The sequence below is a fragment of the Epinephelus lanceolatus genome, chromosome 8 (genome assembly GCF_041903045.1).
Source record: "Epinephelus lanceolatus isolate andai-2023 chromosome 8, ASM4190304v1, whole genome shotgun sequence".
Lineage (NCBI taxonomy): Eukaryota > Metazoa > Chordata > Actinopteri > Perciformes > Serranidae > Epinephelus > Epinephelus lanceolatus.
This window is the reverse complement of record NC_135741.1, coordinates 2,370,344-2,387,881: the sequence shown is the minus strand read 5'-3', so window position 1 is coordinate 2,387,881 and position 17,538 is coordinate 2,370,344. Positions and strand designations below refer to the sequence as shown.

The window sequence follows — 17,538 nt, the reverse complement described above, 5'->3', positions numbered from 1 at the left end:
GTCATACTATAGCATGCTGAAAAATTGTCATAGTATTGTATGTCGAAAAATTGTCATAGTATAGCATGTTGAAAAATTGTCATAGTATAGCATGCTGAAAAATTGTCATAGTATTGTATGTCGAAAAATTGTCACAGTATAGCATGTCGAAAAATTGTCATACTGTAGCATGCTGAAAAATTGTCATAGTATAGAATGTCGAAAAATTGTCATAGTTATAGTATTTCAAAAAATTGTCATGGTATAGCATGCTGAAAAATTCTCATAGTATTGTATGTCAAAAAATTGTCATAGTATAGTATGTCGAAAAATTGTCATAGTACAGCATGCTGAAAAATTGTCATAGTATTGTATGTCAAAAAATTGTCATAGTATAGCATGTCGAAAAATCGTCATAGTACAGCATGCTGAAAAATTGTCATAGTATAGTATGTCGAAAAATTGTCATAGTATAGCATGTTGAAAAATTGTCATAGTACAGCATGTCAAAAAATTGTCATACTGTAGCATGTCAAAAAATTGTCAGTGTAGCATGCTGAAAAATTGTCATAGTATAGCATGTCAAAAAATTGTGATAGTATAGTATGTCGAAAAATTGTCATGGTATAGCATGCTGAAAAATATGTCATAGTATAGCATGTCGAAAAATTGTCACAGTATTGTATGTCAAAATATTGTCAGTACAGTATGTCAAAAAATTGTCACAGTATAGCATGTCAAAAATATGTCATAGTATAGCATGTTGAAAAACTGTCATAGTACAGTATGTCGAAAAATTGTCATGGTATAGCATGCTGAAAAATTATCATAGTATAGCATGTCGAAAAATTGTCATAGTATTGTATGTCAAAAAATTGTCACAGTACAGTATGTCAAAAAATTGTCATAGTATAGCATGTCGAAAAATTGTCATAGTATAGTATGTCGAAAAATTGTCATAGTATAGTATGTCGAAAAATTGTCATAGTGTAGCATGCTGAAAAATTGTCATAGTATAGTATGTCGAAAAATTGTCATAGTATAGCATATGGTACAGAATATCTAAATTGTAAAAGTATAGAATGTCAAAGAATTGCCATAGTATGTCAAAAAAAGACTGTCCTGGTATAGTATGTCAGAATTGTCTTAGTATAGTATGTCAAACAAATCATGTTTAAAAATGTAATTAAGCAGTAATGTTTGCCTAATGTCATGAAGCAGCAGTGAGTGAGTGCAAGGTTGTTTTTTTTTTGATTATTTAATATCTAGCAGGAGTCCATAAATAAACTACACAGAATCCACCACGCGTCTACACAATAATTCATTCAAATCTTCATAAAGAACGTTTGTGGACAAATACACACATTGAAACAAGGTACAGATTTGATACCTCAGAAAATGGTGTTAAATACTTTTTAAGGGTCAATAGGGAAAGAAAAAAAGAAAAAACTCAACTTCCACAGAGTTTTTTATTGGGTGGGGTCACAGTAGCAGCACAACACAGGACCACATTCAGGATCTTATATCATCGATATTCACAGCAAGTCTTCAAAATAAATTAAACAGAAAAATAATTGTTTCACATTGAGGATATTTCAGTGCACATCAGTTGTGGAAAGCTTGCCTTTACAAATAAATAGTGTTCAAAAACTTAAAACAGTTACTTAAGCTCATGTTTGGATAAGACGAACATAAAGGTTATTCACAAACAACTGGAAATGTCTGACTTTTAATGCTGTATATTCATGCTCCTTTCAAACACCAGCTTATCTGAATTGTCCCTTTGTTCTTTGATCAAGAATAATGGACTGAGCTATATGTTATGAATATCATTTATCATCCATACAGAAAATATGATCCCTTCATTTAACTTATCTATTCACTGACACAATTGCAAACACACACACATACACAAATTAGTTTCACCAATAAATAGCATTTCTAAATTCATTTTTCATAAGTTATTTCTGTCCCTTTATGTACAATTATGTCCCTTTAATGAGGGTCATTTATCCAGTTTCTGTCATTATTAGCATTATGTTCAAAAAACCTATAAAGGCGATTTAACAGCACTCTAACCATCTGGATTTTTTTTTTTTTAAAGACCTTCTTTCTTTCACATTGTTTTGTTTATACATTAATGTTTGTCAGTGTGAGCAATTTACAGCTCCCATCTTTTTTTGGATTAGGACACAACTTGAAAAACGTGAAGTTCAAAATCTTTTCAGATGAATATTTTAAGTTAAAAAAGACTGAGGATTCTGGAAATGCCTTCATAACAGGTTAAAGTGTTGTTAAACTACCTTCTGGGTGACGGCTGCTTCCCACTGTGACTACAATGTAATGCTGATACATGAGAAACACAAACTGGAGCTACCTGAAAACTCGATTCTTCAGTCTCAGGATTCACATGAAGTATAAACTGACACATATGCAGTGATGACTAAACCCTTATTCTGACAACACCACTAATCAGTCTGTATAATGCCCAACTACAGATGAACAGGAGCGGAATGTAAAGGGTGAGGGTGGAAGCATTACAGTAAGAGAAGCGTTTGAGGAGGAGAAAGGCGGAAAGACGGATGAGTGAAGCCGGGTGTGTTACTCTGTTTGGGGCACGGAGATAGCTGGGCCCTTGGGGTCATCGAAGCGGTCCATGGTGCGGAGCTGCATGATCATGTGCAAGCCGTAGGTGAGCACCAGGACCATGAGAAGACTGGTCATCAGCCCCATCCAGATACCAGGAGAGAAGAAGCCTGCACAGTCACTGGCGTACGAGAACTCACTGCCAGTCAGGTTAAAGCCCTGGATCTGTGGAGGGAAAGGTAAAAAACATTATGTCTGTTTACAGCTGCAGATACTTCTTTGTCTGCAAGCCTCAAATATCCATTTAAATCTCTTTACTTTTACAATCTGAAAAAACTACTCAACATTTTAGACCAGAGTTACGAAGAGAAGATCGATACCGGTCCTGTCTGTACTGTAACTGTGGAGTAGGTATGTCACAACACTGTTTTCCACAGACTTAAAATCTATGTGTGGTGGTAGCTGATGATGCAGGGTCATTATTTTTGTTTGTAATTTACTCCTTTTTATCATCCTGTGTCTGCTCTCTAAATTCAGAGGTTTTTGCAGGTCTGTGAACGCAGCACAGGCAGAACTCTTCACGAGCTCTTTAATTCCTCAGCAGCAGTTTGTTGTGTTTGTGCCACTGCTTGATCAGAGCTGATCAGATGGTATCTGATAGGGTTGTTTAGTAAAATATATCATAAAATTGTCATAGTGTAATGTCGATTTTTTAAAAAAAAAAAAAATTGTCATAGTATAGTATTGTAGGCTGCCACAAAAAAAAAAGTGTGGGAAATCCCTTCACAATTAATCTCACATACTTTAACATTCACTCCAATTAAAAATATTTCAATTAAATTCAATAAAATAGGTTATTGTGACATCCTTACTGTGGAGTTTGAGGTGGGAGTCCATTAGCCTAGCTTAGCATAATGACTGAAAGTAATAGCTAGCCTGGCCCTCTCACTTCAAGTTCAAAAATACACTGACCAACCTAATAGCACATCTAAAGCTCCCAAAATGTTGAGCTAAAAAACTAAAATTCAGAATATTCATGGTGGAGCAGAGTTTTTCAAACAGTGAGGGGCCAGAGAGTTTTTCATTCTGAACAGACATGATACACATATTTTTAAATTCAGGGTGACACACGCTTTCAGAGGATATCCTTATGTCTATAAAAACCCATAAATCTGTTTAGAAGTTACAGACAAAAAGGAGGCTCCTCATAACTGCAGAACTGGCCTGAGAATCTTTGCTTTTTCAAGTTTTCTCCAGTGTCAGAGTAATAAAGTGATTATCGCCTGTATAAAGACAGGTACACTGCAAACTGGAACCACTAAAAACTGATTTGGAGTACTTTTAATTAGGGTGTAGCATTTCAAATTTTAATTATCATTAAAACCGTGTTTGGTTACCACACTTTGAAAAACTCACAGTGATACTGCTCATTGCCTGGAAAAGCAGCAGCAGTCCCTCAGACACAGGCACGCATGTGCAGTTTACAGTGTTTGGCCTCTGAAAACATGGCAGAAGGCACCCGCACGGACAGTGCTCCGGAGATTTTTTCCCCCCTCTAAAAGGACAAAGTCTGAAGTCTGGACGTATTTTGGGTTTTATAAGGATGCTGAGGGGAAATTAATTGAAGATAGTCGCCCTGTCTGAAGGAAAAAAGTCTCAGCAAAGGGGGTGACACTTCAAATTTTATGAGCCATCTCCGTGACCACAACCCACGACTATACAGCAAGTGTACGTGTGCCTGGTACACAATACACGACTTTTCTGCCCGTTCTGAAAGTCACTATGTCACATTACACGATTGTGGAGTCATGAAATCGTGCCGTGACTTGGCCAACAGACATCACACACTACACGATGGTCCACACCAATTAACCCCAGTCGTCTTTCACAACATGTGTGTGATGTCATCAGGTTATTCTTGTCCTATTTTCATTACTTTTACTATTGTTTGAGTCACTGTGTCTGTTCATGTTCCAGCCGAAATGTTGTTGGAGTACCGTAAAAAACGCCAGCAGGTGGCAGGAGCTACATTTGAAACATTCAAGCTACTGAATCCTCCACAGCAAGTTCCTACAAATGTTTCACAATAAAAGCCTATTTAGAAAATGGAGAGATTCTCTTAGCCGAGGTTATAAGGGGCTTTTAATTTGAAACAAATTCAGGAAGTCTTGAGCCGCTATTTGTTAATGTTATTACTTTATGTCCGACCGTGAGGATGTACCATTGTTTCCTAGCTTGATGCTAATGACAGTAACGTTAACTCAGCGGGTTGACAAAGTGCCTCTGCTGTTTCACACCATCATTTCTCCCTTTTACTCCGTGTGGTAACATCCCTAGAGAAATATTAAAAACGCTGGGGTGTTGTTGCCGTACAGTTGTCTACGGCAGCAGATCGTTCTGTGTTTCTACTGGTCAAAGTGACGGCTGTGATGGGAGTAATTGTGAATGACATAAAGAGTCGAACATGCTAGACTTTCTGTTAGACAGGAAGTACATTGTGCTCTTTATTCTATTTGTTTTTTTTAATCAAACTTGGTTAAATGATTTCAGTGTGTGTATAAATACTTTCTGAACATTCTGAGCACATTTCAACAATACCACAATAATAATGATAACCGTGATATGAAATTTTCATACCATTACATCTCTACTTTAAATGGTGCCAAACAAATACAACAGTTAAGTCACTGAGTGGGGGGCACAGTATCATACTTTGAACACACCTGCAGCAGAAAATACAATTATTTAAAAAAATAAAATAAATCACTTTCTCACCTGAAAGTCTTCAAAAGAGACCCTCCACTGATTGGCTGGATCTTTAGAGGTGCGTGGGACGAGCAGGGGCCAACGGAAGCTGGTGACAGACTCACAGCGGTATGAGTACTCAGCAGGGGCGTAAATGTTTCTGCTGCCGTTAAATGTGGCTTTGGTGCCGTCGTACTCCAGCTCCACAGCGTCCAGTGTGAACCAGCGGCGTGCAGATACCTTGTAGTGACGCTGGCTCATGGCAAAGCTGGTTACAAACACAGAGTTCAGAGGGTTAGTGGAGGTTACACTGATCCATGTTTATAAGCATTAATGATTGATTCTGTTAAAAGCTTAAATCAAATGCAGGAGATTAAATACAGAATTATATGTAACAGAATGTATGTTGTGTGGACTCACATCAGTTTGAAGCTGCTGTGGCCGAGGACATTCTCATAATTAAGAACCAACCTGCAGAGGACCAAAAATGAAATAAGAAAATTTCTGTGGATTTCATACAAAGACAAATTCAAGACTTTTAAGACCTTTTCAGGAATCCACTCTGATGTATAATGAGACTGATTTTGGTGTTAACATAAATGTTAGTTGTATAGTGTTACAAGTTTTAGACGTGACAATAAATTATATCAAACATCCCATCATTTGTTTGCATTTGCTGTGTGAAGGCAGCTTGAGGCTAATGTACACATATACATGCAGACAGGTTACAATTAAAAGGTAAAATCTGAATAGAGTGCAGAATCATAACGAGTGCTAGAGATGATACACTGTCTCATGGTGGTGCATTGATGTGAACAGGCAGGTTTTTACAACATTGCAGAATGGACCGTTGACAATACTTTAACGTTTCAACTCGTCTCGTTGTGAATCTTTGGTCTGAACTTTTGCTTTAGAGCTGCAGACGACAGATGCTTACTGAACCTCTGCAAACAGCTCACCTCCAACAGGTAAACTTCTTTTACCTGCCCTGCGGTGTGATGGAAATAGACATGCAGCAAAATAACATCGGACTTTAGCCGTGGATAAGCCCGCTGCTTTTAAACATCATCACTCAAGACAAGCCATTATCAGTTCCAGACACACCTTCACGGGCCAAACCAAACCAAACCAAACCAAACCAAACCATGACTGTCGAAAGGGGTATTTGTATTTAGGAAGCCCAATATCACAAATCACAATTTGCGTCAGAAGATTTTACAACATGCGACATCCCTCTGTTCTTGGACAGATAAGAAAATATATTATGTTTTATAGGTACACTGAACTACCTTGATTTGGTTTTGTCGCAGCTTGAGCCATGGAGTTTTGGGCTGACCCCCTCCCCAAAGGTAGATGGGGTCAGGTCATGTTCTTCCCAGCGACCACTCCGAAGGATGTGCACTGAGAGGCTTTTTGCCCACAGGAGGATGCAGGTTTCTTCTTCTTGCTGTAGAGAAAGAGAGACAACAAGAAGCAGAGGGGAGAGATGGGAAGTCAAGGAAAATATGAATGAAAGGATAAATATGGCGTTGTTGCTTTTTTTGTTCCGTATTGTTAACAAATCACACGACAGGACAAAACTAACAATGTGGTAGTTTGTCTCTCAACGCTTTGATGCACTCTGAACAGCCCACTGGTTCCTACTGGAGATGTTAATGTTTAAAAAAAAACAACTCTGTAAACATATCATTTTAAAAAAAGGTTTCTTAATTTCCTCAAACAGCTGATCGCTGTAGTTTTTATTAAACAAACAAATAGGAGGAAATAGTAACTCTCTTGGGGACTATTTCCTGCGGTGGATTTATCCACATCTGATGCTCTACTGAGTGTCTGTGTCAACAGGATGGTGTGTGTGGGATCAAGTCAAAATAAACTACAACGACTTTGTGATTATGAAGAAACATGTCAGTGACACAGTGTGTCTCACTGATGTGTCTGGAGGAAGAAGAGAGACTGTAGATACACACACAGTTCTTTTACGGTGAAACAAAAGCAACACTGAGCAGAAATCAAAAGCACCAGACAGATGAAACAGTCATTTCACCTTAAACTCCACTGGACCATAGATCCCAGCCCTCTCCTTGATCCTGCGCTGCCTCTCCCTTTCTCTCTCCCGCTCCCGATATCCACCTCTGGCCTGCAGCAGAGAGCGTCCTCCACCCAGACCTGCTTCCATGGAGAGGGACGCTGCCTCCTGCAAAGAGACAAGACGAAGACAGACAATCAAATCAGGAAACATTAATTAAAGTGCTGTGCAGAACAACAGAGACACATTACTAATACATGCGAACACTGGGCATCATTCACTTCAAGTTCTTTATTAAATTTGTTCTTCAGAAAGATTCGAAGAAAAGTCTCTGTTTCTTTAACCCCAGAACTGTTTGCACCTGTGTTCCTCTCATGAACGGTTGGTGAATGAAGCTGAAAGCACACTGGCACCGCCTTGGTGCATCGTGTGACACACGTCAAGTGTCACTCCAAGCACACACTGGATGCACTGAGCTGCAGCTCGTCAACAGATGACCACGCAAAGTTAAAACTACTGACATATCTGTACTTTCTCCACCTCTGCAATACCATAACATCATGTGTGGAGAGCCACTAATTAAACTTGATTTCTCACCAACAGACTCACCCTTGATGGCTGCAGAGCTGTGTAAATGGCTGTGTATGGGACAGACTGAGTCTTCATGGTGCTCAACACCTGACCAATCACCTCATCTGGAAAACAACATATTCATATGTGAGCAGATTATCACATGCCAAATAACTGACTGACTTTAATGTAAAAACAACCTATAACTGTGGTTACTTATTTAATGTTTACTCTTATCATAGGTAAGGGTTTCTTATAAGTAAAATGTTATAAATGTCATTATCACTAATTTACATGTAGATATATTTAAGTTGGTTCATCGTTATCATGTTTATAATGCACCGTTTTTTGTTGTGAGTTATACCTTTCTTTAAATATATTTTCTCAAAGGTTCATTTTGCAATTACACTGTAAATTCATCACATTTAAATAAAACAAAAAACGTGGTTTAATATTCGTCAGAGGAGTTACACAGACTCACCGTTTCCACTGAGAATCTCTTTGGCAGACATCAGATCAGCTCTGCAACAGTCAGACGAGGCAACAATGAGACAACCACAAAAACACGACTCAAATCAAAGGAGTGAGTAAATAAAGTCCACACATCCCCTGAAGTGGATCTCATGCACAACAAGATATCTGCCTGTCAAGGTGTACTTGAGTTTCTGCGTTCATCTCTTTTCCTTTTCCTTTTCCTCTCCGTCTGACCACCGTAAACTGCACCACAGCTCCACCTCAGACTGGAGTCATTTCTCTAGGAGTGATTGTATTCTCACTAAGCTCAGTGATTTTAAGTGTGTATGTTTGGTTAATTTATAGCGCTGGGTGAGACTGATCATATTAGTGCAGAGCTGTCAGAGCATCACATCTGTCCCACGGACAATAGACCTACACTCAAACAGTGCCTGGAAGAAGATCAGCTCTGCACTCAGGATTTCTGGTAAGGAAGCTATGATACAGTGCTGGTTATGGTGACATAGCAACCTCAGATGCAACCTGTCTCAGCGCCCTTTAAAGTTGGCACAGAGTAGGCACATGAGTTGCGCCCAGCACCCAACCTCGTGGTTTTCTGGTAGTTTAAGACGCGGCATGTGTACGACCTCTTTTGGTCGTTACCTCATTTTTATATCTCTGACTTCTTCAGTCTCTCTTTTAAACTCTATGCTGACTAATTCTGAATGATGTTTGAGCGCTGCATGGATGGAGACAGTTGGTATTTGTGGCAGCCCGTCATTGCATCATCCCAGCAAATAGGCTAAAATTGGCACGTTCACCCGGGTGTCATATTTTCATCATTGCTGATCGAAGCAGATCAGAGCTGGAGAGGATTACTGCAGTCATTTGACCTGTGAGTGAATGCAGATTGTAACTTTTCTCATTAAATAAAAAAGCCAGATGTTACGGGGTGTTAGTTGGTTTATGTGCAGTAGGGGGGGCTAAAGAGTGCCCTTCACAGGAGTTAATCAAGCTTTAGTATCATCTGCTCAGTAATACACCGATCAGCCAAAACATTAAAACCACTGACAGGTGAAGTGAATAACATTGGTCGTCGTGTTACAGTGCAAAGATCTGCTGGGAAACTGGGTCTTGGCATTCATGTGGATTCCCACCCACTTGAACACCGTTGCAGACAAAATAAACCCCCTCAAGGCAACAGCACTTATCGATGGCAGTGGGCCCCCAGCAAGACAATGCACCATGCCACATCACACAAACAGCTCAGGAATGACTGGAGGAACGCAACAAAGAGTTCAAGGTGTTGACCTGGCCTCCAAACACCCCAGATACCAATCTGATCGGACATTTGAGGGACATGCTGGTACCTCAGAGGTGCCCCCAATCCATGGTGGGTGCTCCTTGGACCGGACTTGGCTCTGACCTGTTAAGGTATGGACACAGGACCTCTGGGGGGTGTCACTTAGTGTCTGGCACCAGGGCATTAGCTTCAGATCTTTGGAGTCCTGTGGGTTGTGAGGTGAGGTACCAACATGTCCCACAGATGTTTGATCAGATGGGGATTTGGGGAATTTGGATGCCAGGTCAATGCCTTGAGCTCTTTCTCAGGTACCTCAGACCATTCCTGAGCAGTATTTGTGGTGTGGCATTGTGTATTGTCCTGCTGGGGAGTGCCGTTGCCATAATGGGGGGTGTCTGGTCAGCATTGGTGTTTAGGTGGGTGGAGCGTGTCAGGTGGCATCCACACAAATATCAGAACGCAAGGTTTCCTCACAGAACATTGCACTGTAACAATATGATCAGTGTTGTTCACTTCACCTGTCAGTGGTTTTAATGTTTTGGCTGATCAGTGTAGTTCACCCCAGCAGCCACATTTACCTACTGAAATCAGTATTCAGTTAATACTGTTTCTCTCTGGTCATCAGTGTACATACCCGATGCCGTACGGCAGCCTGAACACCAGCAGGGCGGGTGAGGAGGCGTTGAGTCTCAGCTGACTCAGTGTCTCAGGGTCCATGTACAGAGGGGATGTGTCCAACTGGTCCTGTAGCTGACCAATCACTGCGTTGGAAGCCGGCCAAGACACAGCGGGTAACACCAGAGGGGAGGACGAGGACGTCAAAGCACTCTGCAGCACACCAGAGACCATAACACAAATAAAGTAAGAACACATATCACACTAACAGCAACAAAAAGACCTAAGCGCAGCAGCGACAACTAATGCTGGTTTTTAGACTACATGATATCAGCCTGATTACAGCCTTACACAGCCGCTGTATGGCGTTGGCTCAGATCGTGAATGACAATGAGTGTCGTCATTTCAAACTCAACACGTCCTGTATATTTTTCAAATTAAAAGCCCCTTATCATTTCAGCTGAGAGAATTCCTTCATTCCATAAAAAGGCTTTTATTGTTAAACAATTGCAGGAACTTGTTGTGGAGGATTCAGTGACTTGCAGAGTTTTCATGCGGTACATCAAATGTAGCTCCGCCCATCTACTGACACTTCTGAACCCAGCGTAAATAAGCAATGCACCACACACATAAGATAAGGACATACTGATTAAATAAGTAAGTAAATACAATAACCAAAACAAGAAACAAATGAGAAGGTTCAGTTGTCACAACCAGGCAGGAGGTCAGAGATTCAGTATGGTGTAGGAGATGTCTCCATGTCTTTTCAAAAGACTTTAAGGAACCCTTGATGGAAAATCTAAGTTTCTCCAGTCTTATGGACAACAAATATCTTTCACCCACTGACTGTGAGTTGGAGGTTGCTTGCTTCCATGTAAGAAGAATAAATCTCCTTGCCAACAGGGTGGTGAAGGCCAGAACATGGTGCATGCCTTTTAAAAATTATTGGATTATAGAGGGACTCAAAACAGCCGGACATAACAGCAGAGTTATACCCAGTTTTATCTGAGTTAAAAGATTTCAGGTCAGAATATATTAAGTTTCGGTCAACAACAGAGCATGCGAGTGTGACTGGCTGGAGACTGCCAGCACCTACTACATGAGTCTGTTAAATCAGGATAAATCCTAGCAGGCTGTGCATTACTGTAATAGACTCTGTATACAATCTGTTATGATAAGAGTTCATGCCTTGCACAGATGGAGGAGTGGACTAGTCTTAAAATATGCTGCCACTGATCATCTGGTCAGATAATTCCCAATTCCTGCTCCCAAAAGTCTTCAGGGTTCTTTGGTGGATGTTCAGTGGTAGAGTGCCAATAAAGAATCAAAAGGGGTTTCCAGGGGGCAACTAAGAAATTTAGATTCTGTATGAAATTGCTTATTTGGATGAATCAGAGCAGGGGCAACTCAGACAAGTGTAATAGATAATAGGACTTGAAAGATTGCACTGATCTACACAGTAGTCAGTAAAATCATCATCTTACTTCAAGGTTGGGAAAAACACTGTCCTGCTTGTTTCCAAAAGCCCCTCCATACATGGTGAAGTCCTCAATACTCATCTGAGGAGGAGACAAGAAAGGACAAAAAGCAAGTAACAATTATACACAAAGAAAGTAGAAACTCACAGTTACAATGAAAAGTTGAAGTGATAGATAGATAGACAGATAGATAGATCTTCATGAATCATATGAAATGTAAGTAAACCTGTGAGTACATTTGCACATTAAAAACCTTGGTAATAAAATAATTCATGAACCCAGTGGAAAACTCAGATTTGCTCGTAGGCACATGTGTATGTTCATGAATGCCAAAAACTCTCAGTAGCTGCCTTGTCAAAATAAATCAAAACCTTAATCTGAAAAGACAGACACAGAAGTGTCCACGCTCAGCAGTCAGACAGGGGACAGGTTACAAACCAATCACAGCCAACAGATATCTTTCCCGTCTTCTGTAAATATTCAGTTTCAATTTTTCAGGGTTTCACACACATTCATTTATTTGTGGCAGCCCACCACGATTAAACATCTGACACCACGTTTTGAGTTTCTATTTTCGGAGCTGAATCGGTCATTAGGAGCGCTGTCGGAATATATGTACCGTTCGGATACTGAGCCACACACTCTTGCAGCGCAGAGTGCACTTGATAACCTGCCACACAACAGCTTCTCTGCATTTTCCTGTTTCTCTCCTGATGTGTCAGCATGTTTCGTTCCCCAAAAGGGGAGCAAGACCTTGGCAATGCCGCCAGGAAGCGTTGTCAGTCTGGTCATTAATGAACATTCACTTAATTCCAAACCATTTCCAGGCCTGGAAAACTGTTTTTCTAATTTCATAACTTTTCCAGAAATTCCATGACCTTGGGAACCCTAAAATAATGTATAAAATCTATGTAAATCCCTGGTGATTCAAAATAAAACATTAAAAATATGTGTGTGTGTGTGTGTGTGTGTGTGTGTGTGTGTACCTTGTCCTGGAGGAACAGCACAACATTTCTTGGGCCCACATTCAGAGCTTTCTCCAGGTAAGAGGCCAGCTGCTGTTGCCCAACGATGTGACCTGCTGTAGGAGGGGACTGACTGGGCAGAGAGATCCTGGAGGAGCAGTGGAACAAGTATTCAGATTATTTACTGAAGTAAAAGCAACCCTATAGCACATGTACAGGACATGTCTCCACTACCTTAAAGGCAAAAGTACCCATTATGCAGCTGTTGTATTATTTGCTGCTTAAACCTGTAGAAAGCATTTTAAAAAAGCATGTTAAATGTTTTAAATGACATGCAGAATGACGTGATGTTGATAAAATATCACAATTTTTAGCTCAGATTTGATTTGAAAGTCCAACAATGATTTCTGTTTGTACGGTTTCTGGCTGTGATAAATTGTGTAATTATGGGCAGGGTTTTTATTAAAAAAATAAATAAAAATGTGCCTACATTTTTAAAGAAGTATTTGTAAAAATAGATTTTTAACTAAAACATGTTTTCTATAAGAGTCGCTTACATTCTTTAAAAAAAAGAATTTAAACAAAGTTCAATGTTGAAGAAGAAATCCTGGAGTTGAAAAAAGCCTCAGTTTTCCACTCTTGACGTGCATGCTGGTTAGTTTGTGCAAACAGTTTATTCTGGGCCAAATTTTAAGTGAGATGAGAATTAAGTGATTTTTTTCCCCCAACAGTATCTGATCTGATTGGTTTTAACAACAGTAAAAAAAGACATACACATACACAAATCAAGTATGTGTAATCCACCAGCACCCCAATGAATTTAAAGGTAAATAAATAGATAAAATAAATTAAAAATTAATCAATAAATGAGAGACGAAAATAAATATATAAAAATAAGAGACACAGTCATAAATTACAGGTTTACAGGATTAGTGCGACACAATACACTTCAGTTTAAGAACACGTTATATTAATGTACAAATTTTGACAACAATTAACAGGAAAAGAAAAACTTCGACAGATTCAGAAACTGCAGAGGTAAACCTATAGCGTATCCTCGGGTACTTCCACCCTGTGGGCTAAGTTTGTCCTCTTCAGATAACACATGGAGGGACCCTAGAAAGAGTAGTTGATTACCTCTGATGGCAAATGTAATTCTTTTCTGAGTTGTTGATAGTTCAGAAATCCATTTACCAATACTCAGCCTACTGACTTTCCTCTATGACAAAGCAAAAACTCTTTTAGCCAATAACAGGACCATTAAACTCCTTTTAATGTTGTGATTGGCTGGATACAAACCTTATATAAAAGCTCTGGAGCTAAAGGTATTTGTATGGATAATATGTCCCGGATCTCTCAGAACTTCTTTATTTGAGTCCACTGCCAAAAACAGTGAAACAGTGTACCTATTTCACTTCCACATTTGATACATAAATCAGGTATAACATTTATCTGAGCATTTATGTTTTGCATTTATTGAGCTTTCCTGGGGTTACACTGCAGTAATTTAAGACGTGTGTTGACTGCTTGTAATTGTGCTTTAGTACTTGGCCTCTCCCAGTCTTAAATTTTGATGTTTTCATGTAGGTCCTCTCTCCAGACTCTCTGGCGCATCTGTCACACAAGACGTGTCCGAGGACCGTCAGAAATGTGAAAATCTACCAATAATTTCTGTTTTCACAGCTTCTGGCTGTGATAAATGGTTTCATTTCTGCATTTTCTTTACTTTTAAATCCACACTAAAAAATGACTACCTTTTAAATTTGCATGCTTCTCCCCTTACACAAGATTAAACAAACCCATTAGTCATGGAGCCAGTGCTCCATAGCCCTGATAAGTAACGAACAGTCCCTTATCAATCTTATCTCTCCGTCAATAAACGGCTTGTCTGATAAAAGGTGGCACCTGACAAACATTCGTGAGGATTACAGTAAATTCTCATGTTACGCTTCCTTAATTATTTTAAACTCTTACACAAACCGCTGTTCAGTCTGTAACGTTAGTCTTTATTCAGATGTTAATAAACCAGCAGTCTTATGAGGGTAATAGCTTCCATCCTGAGAGCATCACCTGACACCCAGCTAACTGTTAGCTTGACGGGAATAACCCGCTAACGTTAGCCGGTTAAACCGCCTTCGTGGGACGAAAGAAAACAAACAAATTGAGCAGGACTCACCCTTCGCTGGTCCACAGAATAAGCGGCACCTGCTCATCGCAATTCCCCGTTTTTAATATGTTTAATACACCGAGAAAAACGGTCAAACACGCAGAGATGCGGTTGAGCTGCAGCGTCCCTACCGTCGCCATCTTTAAAATCTCAAACAGCAGGTGACGTCGAGCCAGGTCACGTGACATGTCGTCATGAAGCAGAGGAAGAAGAAGAAGGAGGAGAAGGCGCTCCTGCAGCAGTCAGTGTTATTTCACTACATTTTATAAGAAACCTCATGAACCTGCTGGGTACATTTCATATACACAAGTATAGATAAATACATTTTAAAAAATCCTCCTGATTACTTTTTTCTTTTAGATTTTTTTTTTTTTTAAATATTATTTATCAATTTTAATTATGATATAATAATTATAATAATGGTATTAATACTACTACTACTACTACTAATAATAATAATAATAATAATAGTTGTTGTTGTGGTTGAAAGTTGTTTACCAACAGCTTACTGACTTTCTCCTAAAGAACAATTCCTTTGATGTTTTCCAGTCAGGTTTTAGACCCCATCACAGCACTGAGACCGCTCTTATTAAGGTGACAAATGACATTCGCCTGAACACTGATGCAGGCAAAGTCTCAGTTTTAGTCCTGCTAGATCTGAGTGCTGCTTTTGACACTGTCGATCATGAGATCCTTTCACAGAGACTAGAGGACTGGGTGGGCATCTCTGGCACTGCCCTAAATTGGTTGAAGTCCTATCTAGAAGACAGGAAGCACTTTGTTGAAATTGGTAACTGTGTCTCAGACCACATGGCCTTGACCTGTGGGGTGCCCCAAGGGTCAATCCTGGGACCCCTTCTGTTCAATCTCAACATGCTGCCTTTAGGCCAGTTAATACAAAGTAATAATGTGTCCTACCACAATTATGCAGACGACACTCAGATCTATGTCTCACTGACAGCAGGTGAATATGGACCAGTGGATTCACTCTGTCACTGCATCCAACAGGTCAGTGTGTGGATGCAAAACAACTTTCTCCAGCTAAATTCAGACAAGACTGAAGTCATCGTATTTGGTCCACAGAAACAAAGAGAAAGTGTCAGCAGTCACCTCCAGTCTCTCTCTCTAAAACCTACAAATCAGGTTAGAAATCTCGGGGTAATAATGGACTCAGACTTGAACTTTAACAGCCACATCAAGTCAATAACATCAGCAGCTTTTTACCATCTAAAAAACATTGCCAAAATCAAAGGTATAGTGTCTAAACCTGACTTGGAGATACTGATCCATGCATTTGTCTCTAGTAGGTTAGACTATTGTAACGGCCTGCTCACTGGCCTCTCCAAACGGGCTGTAAGACAGCTGCAGTACATCAAAATGCTGCTGCTCGGGTCCTGACCAGAACCAGGAAGTACGAGCACATTAGTCCTGTGCTCAGGTCTCTACACTGGCTTCCTGTGGCTCAGAGAATAGACTTTAAAGCTGCTCTGCTTGTGTACAAGTCTCTCCACGGCCTAGCACCAAAGTACATCTCTGACATGTTAGTGCCATATGAACCATCTCGGACTCTGAGGACCTCAGGGACCGGCCTCCTGCTGGTGCCCAGAGTCAGGACTAAACATGGGGAATCAGGATTCCAGTTTTATGCAGCTAAAATCTGGAACAGTCTTTCTGAAGATGTGAGACAGGCCTCTACTCTGACAATGTTCAAATCTAGGCTCAAAACAGCTCTATTTCACTGTGCATATGACTGAAAGGATCTTATCTGCACTCTTCTCTTTTAAAGTTCATTTTATAATGATTATTTATGTTTTTATTTTGTATTGTGATTTTAATGCATTTTCTTGTTCTGTAAAGCACTTTGAATTACTTTGTGTACGAATTGTGCTCTACAAATAAACTTGCCTTGCCTTGCCTTACCTTGTTGTTGTTATTAATAATAAAATAATTTATTAATTTAAACATTTTTATACATTTAACTTTTAATTTAATTTGAATTAGTCTGCAAGAAAAGTACACTGACCATTTATCGTTCAGTTTCAGTCTTTCATTTTGTATTTTTGAGTTCTGCTCTCCGTGATGTCTGACTTTTTAATCATTCTGTTCAAAAAAGTTGAATTAAGGACATATGTGCATATAAAACAGAAGTTTGGCCCTAAACCATCTGTAACATCCCATTTAGAAACCAAAGATCTTATGTTGCTACCTCTGGACACTGAGATCAGGCGATTCAACACTATTCAGAAGGAAAACAGAATATGTGAGCTGTGTGATTTGGGTGAAGTGGAAAGTGAGAGAGCTGAGCCAGAAGGCAATGCTCTCCATTTACTGGTCCATCTATGTCCCAACCAGGGCCAGAGTGGGAATCATTTTCAGCCCTGGAGTTGCATGCCTCAGACCGGCCCACTTTAGATCACTACCTATTATAACCTTACATGTTAAGTCTACAATAGCACACTGTTCTCTAAAGCCTTGTAATTCAGTGTGTGTTTTATTTATTTTTTTTAAATATTTCCACTTTAGTGCAAGTAAGGGTTGCTTCACAATGTAGATTTATTTCAACATGAATGCATATCTCCAACATTATTCTTAACAACACAACATCCTTTTCAACAATATCAGAATCTATATTCTGTTCAAATATGTAGTGC

At 39.6% G+C, this 17,538-nt stretch overlaps 1 protein-coding gene across 1 annotated transcript; it reads right to left on the bottom strand.

The window, feature by feature from the left end:
- Positions 1-1,429: 1,429 nt before the first annotated feature.
- On the bottom strand, positions 1,430-15,090 carry atp6ap1a (ATPase H+ transporting accessory protein 1a). The gene is made up of 11 exons (XM_033629543.2): positions 14,897-15,090; positions 12,742-12,868; positions 11,762-11,836; positions 10,297-10,490; positions 8,388-8,428; positions 7,946-8,031; positions 7,355-7,504; positions 6,600-6,757; positions 5,731-5,781; positions 5,341-5,578; positions 1,430-2,790 (listed from the first exon to the last, which is right to left on the bottom strand). The coding sequence occupies exons 1-11, from the start codon at positions 15,073-15,075 to the stop codon at positions 2,581-2,583; spliced, it is 1,509 nt and encodes a 502-aa protein (XP_033485434.1). The 5' UTR covers positions 15,076-15,090; the 3' UTR covers positions 1,430-2,580.
- Between the last annotated feature and the right edge of the window lie 2,448 nt (positions 15,091-17,538).